At 34.6% G+C, this 18,088-nt stretch overlaps 1 protein-coding gene across 1 annotated transcript in view; it reads right to left on the reverse strand.

Annotated features, from left to right (window-relative positions):
* The window catches only part of LOC140139249 (uncharacterized), an 81,212-nt gene that overhangs the window by 21,977 nt on the left and 41,147 nt on the right, over positions 1-18,088 (reverse strand). Inside the window, exons 7-18 of the mRNA XM_072161029.1 lie at positions 15,177-15,251; positions 13,723-13,797; positions 11,244-11,315; positions 9,497-9,656; positions 8,007-8,104; positions 7,086-7,160; positions 6,437-6,487; positions 5,778-5,855; positions 5,244-5,321; positions 3,506-3,772; positions 2,075-2,174; positions 202-359 (exon numbers count right to left, since the gene is read on the reverse strand). Of these exons, the coding sequence (XP_072017130.1) occupies positions 202-359; positions 2,075-2,174; positions 3,506-3,772; positions 5,244-5,321; positions 5,778-5,855; positions 6,437-6,487; positions 7,086-7,160; positions 8,007-8,104; positions 9,497-9,656; positions 11,244-11,315; positions 13,723-13,797; positions 15,177-15,251 (1,287 nt within the window). The remainder of the gene's footprint in view (positions 1-201; positions 360-2,074; positions 2,175-3,505; positions 3,773-5,243; positions 5,322-5,777; positions 5,856-6,436; positions 6,488-7,085; positions 7,161-8,006; positions 8,105-9,496; positions 9,657-11,243; positions 11,316-13,722; positions 13,798-15,176; positions 15,252-18,088) is intronic.

Below are 18,088 nucleotides of genomic sequence, written 5' to 3' on the forward strand. Positions count from 1 at the left end.
GGCTTTGTGTTGTGATCATTTCGATCAGTGGTTCATAACAAAGAAAGTATGAGCCAGTTAACCTAGCATCAGTCATATTCTAACTACGCCAGCGAATAACATGACCTTTCTCCCATGACCTTAAATTCTCACATTTCAAATTTGAAGATTTTGTTTTAAGTTTTAGAGGATTGTGATCCCTTTTTATAAATTTTGACTCACCTTTGTAACTTTCCGTTGACATTCAATATATTTGTCATTGACAAGATGCCATGATCTCCATCCCTGACCTATGATACATCCGACTTCAATGACCCTGTCAACGGAGGTTGGGTTGGAGAAGGTGATGAAACAGTAGCTCTTCTTGGGCCGATCAATACCTAAGACAACACAAGAAATTGGTAATCAATTTTATAACCAAGAGTTCATTTCCAAAATAAGCTCATTTAAGGTATGGGAATAATTTGTGCTAATTTTGTTTTGTGGTAACCCTAGACTAATAACTTCATCAGTTGTCTACACTGCGCATGTACTGTGTTCTGCTTCATAGTGACAACTGAAAAACTTACAGTTCATAGCATGTCAGACTTATGAAAATATCAGGCCGTTGCAACTTCTATACTAGCGCAATACAAAAAGATGGCGACAGTGTCGGCTTCCCCTGTGTATTACCCTGTGCTGATAGCCTACTGAAAACTGCAGAAAAATGCTGCTGCCACCTACGATAGTACTGCGTAGTGCTGTGGAGACTTATGCTAATGACAGAAAAATGCTGCAGCCATCTACATCCACATGTTGCAAGTGTTGACGTCACTGACCTCACGTCGACGAACGGAGTTGCAAGTCCATCGCACTTTGTGCTCTATATTTCGTCCATGAAAATATTCGCTGCAATTTTGGTTGTGCGCCCGTGTACTGCTTAGTTTTCTCAGTCATCAACCCAAAGAGTTAGTTTTCTCAGTCATCAACTCAGAGAGTAGACAAATGAGGGCAGCAGTCTAGTGTTAACCCCATGTGTACTACAGCCTTTCTTCCATGTACTGATGCAAAACAGGAATATCCTAGTTTTGATATTTCCATCACAACACATCATTTTGCTCATGCTGTGTCATATTGTATACCCCCATTTTAATTGACTCAATACAATTCTAAACAATGCCTGATAAATGCAGTTTTTTCAAGATACCAAACTTAACCCTAACGCTCCTGAATACTACAAAATACTACTTGATATATGCGCTGTTCGTGCATGCATCCCACGTGGTGTGATGACGCAATCGCCCTAAGTGATATATAGGCACGGTTTCGCTGGCCAGCGTAGCCCAAGACCTGTGGCAAAGTGTCGCCGACCGAGTGCTTGGCATGCGAGGGGTCTCGGGTTCGAATCCCACACAGAGCAAACAACTTCTTTCCTTCTTTTCTCTCTTTATTCCTTCCTTCTTTCCCTTCCCGTCGCCAAAAAGCCCCTAGGCGGTTAGGGTTAGGTTACCACTATCGAAACTCACATGTGAAACAACAGTATGGTAAATCACTGAATAGCTTCATCATGATTGGATGTATACCTTACATGCATGTATCAGCCTTCACCTTTGTATATCCTATGCAGATGATACATGCCACCAAAAGGAAGGGATCATCAATACATATCCTGAATTGCTTTGCAACCATTTCTGCTACAAGAAATCCCTTCTTTCAAAGCCAGCCAGCCAGCCAGCCAGAATGTGTTGAATTTCCAGTGGCGTAGATTTCTTTTTGACATTGGGGGGATGAGGTTGGGGAAAATTTTGTATAGTGAATGCAGCACCTTTTGGCATCAGAATAATTTTATGGTACAAATGCGCAAAAATTTTTGGCATATTGAAGCTAAACTGGCAAAATATGGTGCAAAAGTGGAATACATGCGCATGAAGCGTGCAAAAATTGGCACTATTAAGGCTAAAATGGCCAAACATGAGGTTAATTTGGTCAGGAACTCACATTAAGGCGTCAACATTGGGGGATGATTGTATTGACCATACCCCCCTGTCAAAATATTGGGGGAATTATCCTGGCCCCACCGAGATCTACACATATGTGAGTTTTTATCATAACTTACCTAATATTTCCCCAAATTGTCCAAAGTATTCCTTCAAATGTCTGTTGGTAATCAGCCTGATGAGGTCAGAAACAAAGATCTGACAGTTATCCAGGGTGTCCTATAAGTAGAAAATCGAAGGGAGTAGATGATAAATAATTGTGGTATTAATTTGTCACATTTAAAGTGAGTAGACTAATACAGAGTCATGGATTGACTTTTATTGCCAAGTGTTTTTACTGCAAGCATGATATTGATCCTTTGGAGTATATTTCCATCAATACTCGTCATAGTAATTCTCTTAAGTTCTCCCATTCTTATGCTAGAACCGATAGTTTTAAATACACTGTCTTCAATCGCTTTCCAGTTTATTTTGATCAACTTCCTCCATCTCTCAAAGACCAATTCTTGTTTAGTATATTTAATTTCCTGGACAATCACAAAAAACATTTCAAAACAATTAGCTGGAATTCAAAATAGTTTTTAGTTGGGCTTAGGCTTATTTTTTATCTAAAGGTTGTGCTTACATTGTATTATCATGCCTCATCTTATGTTGGAGAATGTAGGTAGATTCATCCTTTGCCCTGTTCCCCTGTGCTGATTGTCTGTGTTCTTGTGGGAATCAATTAGGTTTAGCCACTTTGAAAGTGACTTTGTCACTATCTGGCTATCCCTGCCAGGGGTTCTCTTGTCCTTTGTTTAAATTGTTCCTGGTTAAGGCATGCCATCTCTCTATTTTCTCCAACATGGGTCAATTCAATTTCAATTTCTTGCTTTATGACCTTCCATAGCTTACATTTTTATATCTTTGCATGTGTAATTTATATATTTATGTGTAATTTTGATATTGTGCAATATTTTATATGTATATGTGTCTTTTTGCTGGCAAATAAAATGATATGATATGATATTGATGTAGAATAATTGTATTTGTAATAATTGGTTACAGCCCCTACATTACTAGAGCATCCTTTTGATAACCCTCTCTACACAAGTTTTGAAATTTCTCATATTCCTTAATTTCAGAATTGTGCATTTTCATGACCTTATTTGGAACCAGCATGAAAAATACATTAAAATGAGTACAAACAAGCCTGGTATATTTGCAGTGGTTTGTTGAGAGAGCTCTTGACATTTTGAGAAAATATCTCAAAACCTTTTTTTCATGTTGAAACCTTTAATCAGCATGCAAAGCATTATTTTACATTATGTGTAAGTAAGGATTTTATTGAGGTAACGCCAATGGTCAACCTGAGAGAAGTGGGAGAAAACTGGGGGTATTTTGATATGAAAAGCCTGAAAAATATTGACAATTCTGAAAGAGAAAATTGATGATTTGTGACAACTGAATGAGCTATTACAATTTACAAAGGTGATCAGTGTCATTGGGTAAGAGTGAGTTTGAACAACGTGGTTCTCAAAACTTTGGTCTTTTACTTATCAATTGTATACCTTGGATTGACTTCTTTGTTTACATTCAATAGACCTGTCCTTCCAGAGAAAATGTATCGCTGTACCGTCTCGCCCCCTGATCTTTCCTTCGCTGATAGCTTTTATCACAGACGTTTCATGTCTAAATGTGATGAATGCGAAGCCCATGGCAGGACGTTTCAGCTGACTGATGTGACCGTATCTACCAAAGTGCTTGATGAGATGGCCATTGCTGATGTCTTTTCCGAGTCGACTGATGTGGATTTTGTTGAGACCAGTCAATTTTTCCTGGAAAGTAAGAAGTGACTTTTATGGTTAAGGGTTTCTAACTAGAATTATGCGATTTGCAATAAAGGTGGCCCCCTCAACAAAAATTTGTAATTTACAATAAAAAAAAACAAGGTTCATCTCAATGTCAAATAACAAACACCTGCAGGAATATGTTATGCTAGTTGGATTCCTTGCATCATTTTCTTTCTGAAAATGTATACTTTTATACAAATATCATCATTACGTTAAAAGATATTATTAAAAAACAATATCATCAGCCTTCTACGCTAATTGCGGAAGTCATTGTTTGTAATTTGGAGAACAGAGTACAAAATATGGTTCAAACATGCATTAAAACATATTTATTTACCAATCTTTGCACAAGAACACATGATAATGAGTCAATTTAAATGGAATAATCAGAAATAATTAGGGTGATTATCATAACTGATGCATGCTTGAACCATGTTACATACTTTGTTCTTAAAATTACAAATAATGACATAGGCAATTAGCGTAGTAGGCTGACAATATCTAAATTTAAAAAAAAAGCACAGTGATTTATAGTGCGCTACGCACAGGCCTAGATGTTGATCCACAAGCCTCAGCACACTTTACAGATTACTGCCTCGAGATTAGCAAACCAAGTAATACCAAATTAAAAAAAGGTTTGTCTCAAAGCTCTCCAACTCTGAAAAACTAATGCGAAATGCGTTTTTTTCCAAAGATTTTTTTTTCAAATGTGAAAAAAGTCCTATTCTACTGTATGAAGTGTTTTATTTAACAATAAAGTGATGCTGCTATTGTATTGAAGTGAAGTAATCTAAGAGCAGGGGTCTGGTGGTTCATCTCGATGTACTTTTCTCTCCCCATCAGACCCATGTATACAGGGAAAAAATGAATTCCGGAGGTTAAAAAAAATTTGTCAAAGAGGCATTTCGATCTTATTTTTTACAGTTTTTCTGGGAAAAAATGCGGGTGAAAAAACTAATGCACGCAGGAGCTTTGAGACAAACATTATTTTTAATTTGGCCTAAGCTAGCAATTTTAAAAAGTATGGAAAGTTTATATTGCTTTTTCATTGATATTCCATACAAAATAAATTAAAGAAAAGTTCCTTATGCTTCCCTCAAATTCTAAAATAAAAGCAAAACAAGACATGATAAAATTCTCCCAAAATTAGAATGCACACAACTACAGAAAATAAAACAGTGCCTAAACAAGAAATGTCTTTAAACTAACACTGAGATCCATGGAATGCTAGGAAGTAAGGGAATTTGCTTCAATCAATGCTTGGGATCTGATGAATCCTGAAATTGTGGTAAAATAATATATAACCTATCGACAGTAAGTGAAAGAAAGCCCCATACGCAATAGCTGTCATTTAGGCAATTGACATTTTCTGCATTCTACATTGTATACCTGGCAGCTATTCAGCAGATACAGCCATTTTGCACTAAGCTTTGATAAACGAAAACAAAAGACCAACCTTTCCTTCCGTCCAATCCTGTGACACTAGAAAACGCTCATCCTCACTACCCATATCATCACCATGTTTAGGGGTTTCCTGAACAAAATATCAAAATGAATCATTTTTAAATTTTAGTCATATCATTACTTGGCTCTGTTTTTATTTTATTCTAACCTCTTTTCTTCAGCCATGATGTGATCAAGCCTTGTAAGTGAAGAATGTTTTTTGTAACTCATTTTTTAATTCATTACTTCCTTCATCCATTACTTCATTAATTTGTGTATTCATTCATTTGTTCATTCATTCATTCATTCATTCATTTATTCAATTGATTCTTATTACTTTTTGCAACTCTTGATTTGATAAATTCTTTACATCTTTCTTTGTTCATTCATACGTTCATTCTTCATTCATTCAATCATACATTTGTTCATTCATTTATTCAATCATCCATTTATTCATTTGTTCTGTATTAATTCACCATTCAATATTTATTCATTTGTTCATTCATTAATTCAATCATGCATTCATTCTTTCATTCATAATACTCACCTCATCATGACATTCTTGCTTGATATGTTCAAGTTCTATGGGTTCAGAATGGAGTTTTGCCAACTTTGGACTTGAATGCTGTATAATAATAAAAACAATGACCAGAATTATTTTAAAAAATTATATTAAAATATATGAATATTCAGCACAAAAAATAAATTGTTTGCTCATCCTTGTCAAAAGTAAACGTAATTTTGAAAACTATGTTGTTGTTTTTTTGTTAGTACCAAAGAATGCTGACCCTAATTTTGGAGACTCTATAAAAGAAGAATAAGAATTTTGACATTCTAAGGCCATTGTGACTGGTAAAAGGATTGATACATGCTATTAGTATGTTTAAAGTTAGGGTTTATGACATTTTAGGTTAGGATTAGGGTTAGGAATTAAGTTAGGATTAGGGTTAGTGTTAGGGATAGGCTAGAGTTAGGGTCACAGTGAGAGGCAAGGTTATGTTTTGGTTTAGGGTTAGCTTTAGGGTTAAGATTAGAGATTAGGATATAGGTTACTGGTTAGGGTTAGGGTGAAGTGTATGGTTAGGGTTGATAATTATTAAGCTAGTGGGTTTTGTGAATAATGACCCTTTGGGTTATCAACCTGTAATCAGATTTATTTGTGTTGAGGTCACAGGTCAAAAATAATAAATTATTAGCTCATCTTACCTCTATTTGCTCTTCTCGTCTGGGTGATGAATGCCTTTTATGAGATGATTTCTGCAGGATACAAATAATATGCATTCAAGTGGATATTCATACGTAGTGGTAGATAAAATGAATTAAAGTTTTAACTTCAACACGGCACTATTTTTCCAGGTGATAATATGCAGTGGTAAAAAGATATTTTAGCTTGATATTCAACTTAACGTGCTAAGAACTGATTTTCAGGCAAAATAGGAGCTTGATGAACTGAAATTTAACACTTTTGGGGTCTAGTGAACTTGGGCCAAATTATAGGCTGTGAAGCTAAAGAACTACAATTTTCTGAGGCTCAAAGAACTGGAGCATGATCCAAAGGTGGGTCTTAAGAAACTGCCAGAGAACCTAAAAAGGGATCCTTAACTGCCGCATATACATACCAGGTAATCCCATTTGGAATTCATACTTTTTGTGTGGAAGATTAAGAAATAGCCACTGCTCTCTTGCTAGGGCTCCAACAAACATAACTACAACAGATATTTCCAATGATTTTCAAGTTGGGAAATTGGGAATTGGGGCCGACAATTAACATCCACGGTGGTTAAAAGCACCCACTCTTGGTAAGCAAATATCATTGTTGTGAAAAATAGGAAATCTAAAACAAGAAATTAGTTACCTCAATGGTGTCTTCTTTCTCTCTTTTGGGTATGACTTCTTCTTGTCTTCTGTTTACTTTCCCTCCTCCTGCAAACTAGAATAGCAAAAGGGATATACTTTGATCAGCCTGTAATCAGTGGGAATTGTTAGGCTTTTACCACTACGCCGAAAAGTAGACCCACGTTAAGAGTAATATAGTTGATCTGTTTGGTCTATATTGTGTGTGCTAAATGAAGTAGACAAAGTATAGGACTTCAATTAATAATTTGTGATGCTTCTGGTGAGATGTCACAAGGCAATTCTCAAAATAAAATATATTGATATTTAGCCGCGACATTATAAGGCCCGCCGATTAGGAGCTGATCAAACTGTAGAAACATACATTACATAACATACACATTTATATTACTTAGGTACCCTTTTCCATGGGTTACAAAGCATCTGGAAAATGTTGCAATTAACACAAACCAAATTAATGATGTACATAAGATAAGTTTTAGTTTAGTTTAGTTTAGTACCTTTATTGCACAAAATATCAAATTGCGGTGTGTGGTTCAAAAGGGCAACCCTGAACAGGCACGCAGGCCCACTGGATGGGGTTCCTTATACACACACCAAAAAAAAGAACTAAAATTACACAGTACATAATTATAAACATATTTAAAAAACACTATAAAATACATTTAAAATACAAAAAAACAGTTGAAACAGTTATATACTAGTATATAAATGAGTCTTTTAAGCTTGAAAGCAGTTTTTGAAATGTCAAAGTAAACCAAATTATTATGTTAATAGTTTCCTATTGGTTTAACTTTAGAGAAACACACTTGTCCAAGGTACGGATTTGCCCGGCGGATTTGTGTGTGAATGATGCAAGGACAGACACAAGAGAGATACCAGTCCCCCATTGGCTACGCATCAGGATCTTGTAGTAACTTACCTCGCATACCAGAGATCTTCCCTTGACAAAATGATGTACTTTAGCTCCATGGCTACTCATCTTAAGTCTACCCTGCCTCATCACACAATCCACAGCACCTTGGAGAAATCATAACATTGAGTCATTAGTGTAATAGCTGCCAGATGTCAGATTTTTTTAGATATATACAATATACAATAAAGATATTGTGCATCATATGTGACGTGTCATGTCAAAAGAAGACACTTTTGTGCAGGTTATCAATTTTGAGGTTTTTACATAATTATCTTATTAAAATATAGAGATATTTTGCTCCACAACGACATTATCCCCAATGAAATCGGACATTCCTAAGCGAAGATATTGAATTTGTAAGTTATGGTATTATAAAATTGGAAATTGAGATATCGGCCTTTAAAAATATTATTGACAATGTTGCGAGTAGGAATTACCTTGAAAATGTCTCAAAAAATACAAAATGCCAGTTATATTCCAGCCTGAAACTATCAGAAAATATTTTAAACATTAATAAAATCACAAATTTGCAACAAACCACTTGTGAAAAAATCACCCGGGCAGATTTTTGGCTATTTCTCCATTTACAATCGTGCCCAAAAGTGTCTGTTTTTGACATGACACGTCACATATTGTCAAATGTGCATACGGCAGCTGTTACAGCCTTGCACTAACCATACATGTAGGTTACAAACCATACTACAAATAAATGTAGATACTAACCAGGTTTAACACTAAACTTCATTATTAAATTTTCAGGGGTTTAGATATTATATCTGAAAACCACACACCACTTCAAAAAGATTTTGACATTCCAAACAAGTTCAACAGTTTTAGTAATTTCATATCAAACACTTTTTTATCCTAAAATGAAAAAGCATGGACAATTTTTGAATTCCAAATCAACCAAATTTCCCAAATATTGCAAAAGTATGAGAATTTTCTATAAATTTCAGCTGAATTTGATTATGTCCATTTTTGGGCATTGACGTAATTAAATGAAAAAATATGTCTACTTTACTTCATGAGGGATTTTTTAATAAGTATAATCCAAGAAAAAAGTGGTGGGTACTCCAAAATCACTGAACATCAGTCAGTAATATCAAATTTATTAATTAGTATTTAACAATTCATCGATGCAAGCACTGGAAGATGCCATTTTTGCTTGTAGACATTAAGTCCAGGAAGGTAACCTTTATGCTGTGGGTGGTGTTCCTGTACTTTTGAATGGGAAGGCAGTAAGCATGATCATCATTAAACCAACTTTTGTTGGTTTTATTAAAAATCTGACTGTAGAACAAGTCTCTCCATTGATGGATTTATTCCCATCAGTAAAAAAGTGTGTTCTCTTAATTAAATTTTTCATTGTTCTTTTCTGCATGTACGATCCATCACCTGTCACTTACTGGTGTTCCACTGACTAATGACTGCACCCTTGATGAATTGTTTAATTCAAATTAATCAATCTAATATTACTTACTGCTGACTGGTTTTACCTTTATTAACAAATTTGATGAAGCAATACTTGCGTTGATACTTCCCCCTTGGTACAGTCATTGTCTCTATCTGCCCGAATCGCTGGAAGTAATTACCCAAGTCAAATCGGGTGATTTCTCTGGTAAGGCCGACTACAAATAGATCTCGGTTGTCTATTTTCTAATAAGTGGTTGAAAAGGTGAATGGAAGAGAGTAAAAGAAATGTTATTGGTAAAAGCAGTAATGCTAAAAAAATTGTTATGTCTCAAAGCCCATGGCAGATTTAAAAAAACGAATGCAGAATGTGTTTCTTTTTAAAGATTTTTTAAAACTAAATTTTGAATGAAGATGTCGTTTTCAAGTGTTCAAAAGTACACAGCATAAAACTGTGAGTTATAAATATCAATTGTTTTATACTTAAACAATGCAAGAATCGAATGCAGTAACTAAGTTTTCTTCCAAATTTGTCTCAGAATTTCATGATTTTACGGCAAAAAACTTTTAAAATAATAAAAAGAATAAAAAATGAATTTGTCATTTCAGCTGACATAGACCCTGTTCACATTAGCAAATTTCTTCATTCGACGAAGATAAGTTAATCTTGATTAACTAATTAAGCATCTTGCGTACACATTACGCTGAGCGAAGACCCGAACGAAGACATTGCACTGTACACAATCCATGAAAATTAACGAAGCTCGAATGAAGCTATTAACGCCCGGCTATTATTTAAAGCCGGCGAAGGTCACTGTCACATGATCAATTTCTTCCGTCGAGCGAAGCGGCGTACACATTACATAATTAACCGTCGAGCGAAGTATTCCTTCGTCGAAACAACCTTTTTAGCCGTTGAGCGAAGCAATTTTAATCTTCGTCGAAGGAAGAAAATTGCGTACACATTAGGAAAAAACGATTTTTAATCTTCGTTCGAGGTTCGTCGAAAGAAGAAAATTTCCTAATGTGAACAGGGTCATAGACACGCCAAGAAAAACAAAAGCGCATGGCCGCTTTGAGACATAACATTTTTTTATGATTTATGATTATATGTTAATGTGTACCAGCATGGTGGCCATAGCCTTCAACATAAAATGTCCTGAGTTTTGGGATATTTTCCCAAAATATCAAGAGCTATTTCGAAAACCACTAAACCATTGTATTCATTTCATGCATTTTTTAAGCCGATTATAAATGTATTTTTTCAATTTTTCAAGAAAATTTGGAATTTGTCGTCTGCAGTCGACACCCGTGTGGAGAGGGTTAAGTAATGACAGTTAAAATCTAAAATGAAAAGAAAATATTTTTCTTAATATCTTCATGAATTAGTGCAAGAAGTACCTTACCATTATAAGAAATAGGTGGTGATGTTTATAGATTATAATATAGTTCCTATGTTTTCACCATGGACACTATTTTTACACCAGTGGTGTAGATTTCTTTTTGACATGGGGGATATGGTTGGAATAAATTGCTTGAAGTATAGTCAATCTAGCACCTTTTGGTGACAGGGTAAGCTTATGGTACCAATGCGCTTGAAGTGCACAAAAATGTTTGCCATATTGAAGCTAAAATGGTGAAATATGTTGCACAGTGGAACAAGTTGCACAATTATAGTGCAAAACAACAATTGGCACTTTTTACACTAAAATGGCCAAATATACGACATTAATTTGGTTAGAAACCTCTTCCAGAAAAAAAAATCCATAAAATCCCTACTTGGCAAGTCTGCCTGATCAGTATAGAGGTTTTTTTAAAATTTGAGTTGCTTACCTTCGTATGATATGTGTCATCAGCATGAGCAGACTCAGTGCTGCTTATTGATCGCTTGGATGATGTCGAATCCTGTAATATAAATTTTGCAGATGATTAAATTAAATCTATGAGATCAAATAAAAGTTTTTCAAATGAAATACCCAACAGATGAGGCGACAGGAAAAAAAATGCCTCAGATTTTGTGTTTTGAGGATATTTTTAGTTGTATGCAATACCTGCCGAATGGCCAAAAAGAAGTTTGCATTATCAATTGGCCCAATCGGCAACGTTGTTAGAAAAATTTCACCATACAAAAAAATTGGGCTGAATTATTTGCAAACCTCCATTCTGATTGGTGATTAAAGTGAAGATATCATGTAATTGACCAATCAGAGGCAATGTTAGATCGGCAGGTAGTGCTCAGGGGGTTAAAGCCTTTTGTGATTATTTAGCCTCTTCCTGCAAACTATTCCTTCTGGCTTTTATGCGCCTGAATTTTACAACAAATACAACTCTATTAACCATTCTGGGGACAAAATTGGCAAAAAATCATAAACACAGTTGTTTTTTTGCTTGTGGGGAGGGGGAAGGACGACAATACCCAAGGTTGTCTTCAGCCCCTAAATGCAAATGCTTGCCTATTAACAAGATACAATGTACTTTACTGACATTATATCAAAACAAGTAATTTTATACATCAATTATCTAAATTAAAAAGTTTCAGGTTTCACCAATCTCACAATAGGCTTGTTCAGACGTGTTAGCGTACCTCTGTGTTAGAGTAACATGGAGGAAGTGCAAGGTCATCATTTAACACTGATACTTGTCTATACCATCCTTCCTCATGGTCGTTAACACTAAGCTACCTCAGCAGTACCTTAGTGTTAGCTGAACACAAACTTAACTCTAAGCCCATCTGAACAGGGCTAAATAATAACTTGTTATATCTATGTATAATGTAATAAAGCGGTACCTTAGTGTTAGCTGAACACAAACTTATCTCTAAGCCCATCTGAACAGGGCTAAATAATAACTTGTTATATCTGTGTATAATGTAATAAATAAAAGTAGTCCGTTCACTGAGTGATAAAACTGATCATATTACCTGTTAAACCAGGAAATTGGTAACAATATCTTCTGTAAATCACCTATCCATCATAACAATGAGGTAATATTACGAGAGCTCTGACTTTTTGCACTGGATTCGCTCATTTTTTTCAGTCAAAAGCAATCGACCAAGAACAAGGCTGAATTTACAAGCAAACTGTCAACAAAAAGTCCCCAAGTCATTTTGAAGCCCTATGGGGGTGGGGGGGACTCAGTACAATACAAATAACTATATGGGGACGTGCCGCAAACATGGGTACCATTTTCGAGCTTTTGGTATTATCAATGATCCCCTTTTCGTGGCCAATTTTGAAACATGGATGTGTCATTTTTTCAAAATGTTCTTAATTTTTTCTGGAAAATAACCCAATTTTGCCTCACCGTGGCCAAAATTTTGTAACTTTTCCCAAAATTTGACAAGACAATTTGTGTTAAAGTGTGCTTTTTTTTGTGTTAAATTTGGCTGAAATTTTTACTTGTGGTATATATTGATGGTTCCAAATTGATAAATTGGTATACTGATGAGTCTACTTTCCAATTCTCAGCGGCACTGACATACCCCTACCCAAACCAAACTTGAGTACCCCCCTGTCTGATTTTGATTTTGTCACATATAATTTACAACCAAGTTTCATATTCCACAATCAAATGTACAAGTTTATAAATAATGTGGAAGTGGTCATCATTTGAAATATTTTTACCACTATTGCTTTATCTAGGCTATACACTTACAGTTTCATACATTTTTAAATTTCACTCAAGCATATTACCGTATTGGTCCGAGTATAGTCCCAACCGTTTTTTATGTGAAAATTTTTCACAATTGGGGGTGGGATTATACTCAATTTCAAAAATAAATAAAAATATTTTTTTTTTTTTTTTTTTTTTTTTTTTCCCTGGACCTAGATCTAAATTCTATGTTCATTCATGGTTGACCTAAAAAAAAAAAAAAAAAAAAAATTTTCAAGATATTTTGTATTTTTAATATGAAAATTGATACTTTGTTTTCATGTCATACTCTATTAATGATTTCAAAATGCATTCAAATTCAATGCATTTTGATATCATTAATAGAGTATGACATGAATACAAAGTATCAATTTTCATATTAAAAAATACAAAATATCTTGAAATTTTTTTTTTTTTTTTTTTTTTAGGTCAACCATGAATGATCCTAGCATCTAGGTCTAGGGACACGATTTAATTTTTTTTTACAATTTCTGAAATTGTACGATACCCCAGAAATTGTTATTATGCAGCAGTAACCCAATATTATGTCCACTTATATTATATCTGGATGACAGCTATATCATATTACACACTATTTTTCATCACATTTTAATTAGCCCAACTAAATTAAAAGAACTTGATGATATGAAAGCAGTCTTACCAATCGTAGCCTCTTTTCCCCAGGGTGGTTGGCTCTTTCACTGCTCAGATCACGTTTAACTCTGGTAGTGGTAGACTGTAAAATGGTAAAGTTATACAAATTGCTTAGTGCCTTTTGTTAAATCAGAATGCCCGGAGGGGGGGGGGGGCACTCAAGTGAAGTGACGGTATGTGCCTGTCAATAGGCCTCCTTTTTTGAAGTCGCATATACCCAATGACTTCCTTTTTTTTAAAGTCATACCCGATGACCCCCTTTTTTAGTCGCAGCTACCCAATGATCCCCTGTTTTACTAAAATTATATCATCAAAATGCCACAAAATAATGTGGAAACTTTCAAAATCAGCAAATTTGTATCGGAAATTTGGAACAAGAAATTTTACTGCATTTTTTTCATTTTTTTTACCCAATGACCCCTTTTTTTAAAATTTTATACTCAATGACAGTTTTTTTTAAATATTATACCCAATGACCCCCGTTTTCATTTTGTTTATACCCAATGACCCCCCTTGTTTAAAACAACGTTTTGTACTGATACGGTCCCTACTTCGCGACGCCAGTAGGCACATACCCAGCACTAAACAGGATAATTAATCTAAAGGCTCTAGAAGTAATTCTTGCAATATCTTGCTGATATATTATGTTTTAGATCTTGTTTAGTTTTTCTATTTTGCTTTCGCCTCCATTGACCCAATCTTTAATTCACTGATTGAAATTCCCCCATCTAACCAGCTCAAGTAAGGGAAATGCTCCAAGTGTGCATGTAGCTTATAAATACTTTGTAAGGGCATCTGTGGAGCATGGATAACCAAAGACTTTCTTCAGATTGGGTGCCACAAGCTTCACGCTCTGCGTCTTTGCGGCATCCACATCTCTTCACTTCTCATGTTCTTATAATTGTATTTCTATAAGTAATTATCATTAAGTATTTCTTATCTTGCATTTCCAATTGTATAACTTTTTGTGAATTGAGATGAAAACAAATAAAACTTGAACTTGAACTTGAGTCTATAGGATAATCAGAGTCAATGGGACAGACTCATAAACATAGACTCTCTTCAGAGTCTATGGGATAACCATATTCACTCTTTTCAGAGCCTATGGGATAGCTCAGATGGGAAAAGGTCACTAATTTGAATCTCCTGAATTTGTATGAATGACAAACTTGATGGGATGGCTCCTGATGATGGGATAACTAAAGACTCTGAAGAGTTTATGGAATAACTATAGACTCTCTTCAGAGTCTATGGGATAACCATATACTCTCTTCAGAAGTCTATGGGATAGCCATAGACTCTCTTCAGAGTCTATTGCATAACTCAGATAGGAAATGAGAATGTCACTAATTTGAATCTCCTAAATTTTTATAAATGACAAACTTGATAATGGCTCCTTCAGGGGCTGCGGCTCCTTTCCAAATCTCCAAATAAAATATTAGAAATAATAAGATAACATACCTCACTGTGTTTGTCTGCTTTCATAGATTCATGTTTATCACTCTGATGCCTGCTACTCTTGTTGTCATGGTTATCCTACAAATGTCAAAATAAGAACAAAACGAGATAATTAATGTACATTAATTATATACAGCACATAACCAAGAAGTCAATAATGACAGATGAGAATCATCAGCTAGCTATATGTTTTCCATGGGCGCAACATACCAAGTGGGACCAAATCCTCATGCTATTGACCATTATAAAGAAAATGATAGGAACTTTTCAGACAAATATCATTTAAAAGGGCATTTCGTGATCCACAGCCTCATCCCCCCACTTTTCTCAAAAAAAGTTGAGATTTTATACCACTGGAAACCTCTGGCTACATAAATGTTTATGTACCAACAATTTCTTGCAGATTAATTTGTTTAATGGAGCAGTGTAATACACATAATCATGCATAACTCGCAAACACAAAATCGGAAGCAACTGAAATTTTGGAAATAAGCTTTTTTCATAGATATCTACTGAAAAATGTCATAAAAAGAGGATGCTAGGATCAGGATCATGAAATCCTCCTTTAAGTTAAATAATAACTTAAATAGCAAAATTATTACACATTTGGGGATTCCGAATTTTTGATATGTTATAAAAAACAACATTTTGACAGTATTTGCTGACAGAAAAAAATATTTATTGACTGAAATATTTACAACAATATCAGTATTACAAAAATAGACAATTTTGCTGCACAATCTTGTGTTGTTTACCGCCTTTGCAATGTTCAAGAAGACCAAACGCCGTGCTGAAGGTCACTTCCAGTCTACAAGCTGTTATGGCAGCGTGGATGTGGTCATGTGCGTATTTATAAATATGGTCAAAATATACTGATCATATAGCTGCAGGTTGTAGTATGGTATGGATTTGGCTGGTGTCAAGTTGGGTGGGGTGGGGTGGGATAAGTTAAGTTTCCATTATTAGGCAAAAAAAAAAAAGGTTTGTCTCAAAGCTCACGAGGAATTTAAAACAAATGCGAAATGCGATTTTTTTTTTTTTTTTTTTCATGTCCGACTTTTTTCATGGTATTTTAAGAAAAAAGTCTGATTTTCGCCGATTTTTATGGAAAAACTAAAAAACCATTTTTTCGGAATAAAAAAATTTCCGCATTTCTATTTTGTCAAATTGTGCGATTTTAACAAACGCGCGCGCAAGCTTTGAGACAAACCTTTTTTTTTTGGCCTTATTATTATTATTATTATTATAAGCATACGTAGTGGAAGTGAGGGGGGATAAGATTTTCACAGAGTGTTCCCTCAGCACAATCTCTCTCGATTGAAGTTTATTTATGTTTCTTAAATTTAAAAACACATCGAGAGAGAGTGTGCTGAGGGAACACTCTGTGAAAAGATTGAAATTTCACTCTTTGCAGAGTGAAAATTTTACTCGTATGGAGGAAAATATGTGATTTTCACTCTTGGTAGATTGAAATGTCAATCTTTTCGATTGACCCGAAGAGTCACTCCAAGGAGGATTGACTTTTTTACTCTTTGGAATTTAGAGAGTACCCCACCCTTTTTACAAAAATCATCTTTTATAACATCACTAAGTTTTATAATAGGCCTACCATACATCAGATTTTATATCATATTTTATTTTGTAAAATATATAACCATTGTTTTTAGTGCGACTGTTGATGTCCCTATTTGTATTGAAGTTAATACTGTTACAAATGAGTTTGTTCATGTTGATTTTTTTGACATATCGAAAGGGGGGGGGGGCAAGCAATTTTTGGCAGACCATTTTTGAGAATTTGCCACCCCAAGGGTCACATAATAATGCACAGCCTCAAACATGTGTTGTAACATCCTATACAAATGGTATTCCTACAAATTTCAACATTTAATGCTATTCCTAAAAAATATTTTTTTCATTCCAGGTATTACTGGTGCCTTTATCAAAAAAGTACTTTGCTACCCATTAAATATACATGTACACTTTCCTACAATTACCGATGTAAACCATTTTCAAATCCATCCACAATAAAACAAATTGCACTTAGCATTCATTTTTCATGAGTGGCTAAAAGAAAGACACATTGAAAATAATAATATATAGGGACTATAGCATTAATCATTCCTTTTATCATTTGAGCTGTATACATTGTAAACTCAGTATTTAATCATTCTTCACTGAACCCAAAAGAAATGAGCCATATTCCTATGCGCACCAAATTAAAGCAATACTGCAACATATTCATCAGAATTAGATTTGTATTTCTTTTGCACAAAATGTTAGTTTTTAACTGTCAGATATGTCCCCTTCTAATTTTGAGCCACACAAAATGAGGTAAAGCACCAAAATAAGCACTGTTGTCACCAATGTCACTTCAATCATAAGTACTTTGCTACCCATTAGATATGCATATGTGATGCGATCAAGCAAAATCAGTCTGAACTCGGAAATATTGATTTTGAGATATAGCCAAACAATGGAAATATTTCCTTTTGTTTCCTGTTGTTTTGGAAATTCTTTAATTGCTCATACCTTTAAAAGTGGTTGTTCAATTTCAACAGGGTTTCCTGCAAAATCCAGATTTGTAAATGCTTTTTACTATCCTATAAGAAACTGAAAATTTAATATTTCCGAGTTCCGACTGATTTTGCTTGATCGCATCACATATATGCACTTTCCTACAATTACTGCAGATGGTAACCATTTTCAATATCCATCCACAATCAAACAAATTGCACTTTAACATTAATTTATCATGAGTGGCTAAAAGACAGACAAATTGAATATGATTTATATATTTATATATAATTTTATAGTGGCTTATTTCAGTATAGTAATCATTCTGTTTGAAATTGAGCTGTATCAGGGATGCGAGAGGCCACAGTCCAAAAAAAGAGAAACATTACAAAAACAAAGCT

This window comes from Amphiura filiformis, chromosome 18 (genome assembly GCF_039555335.1).
Source record: "Amphiura filiformis chromosome 18, Afil_fr2py, whole genome shotgun sequence".
In the NCBI taxonomy this organism is placed as follows: Eukaryota; Metazoa; Echinodermata; class Ophiuroidea; order Amphilepidida; family Amphiuridae; genus Amphiura; species Amphiura filiformis.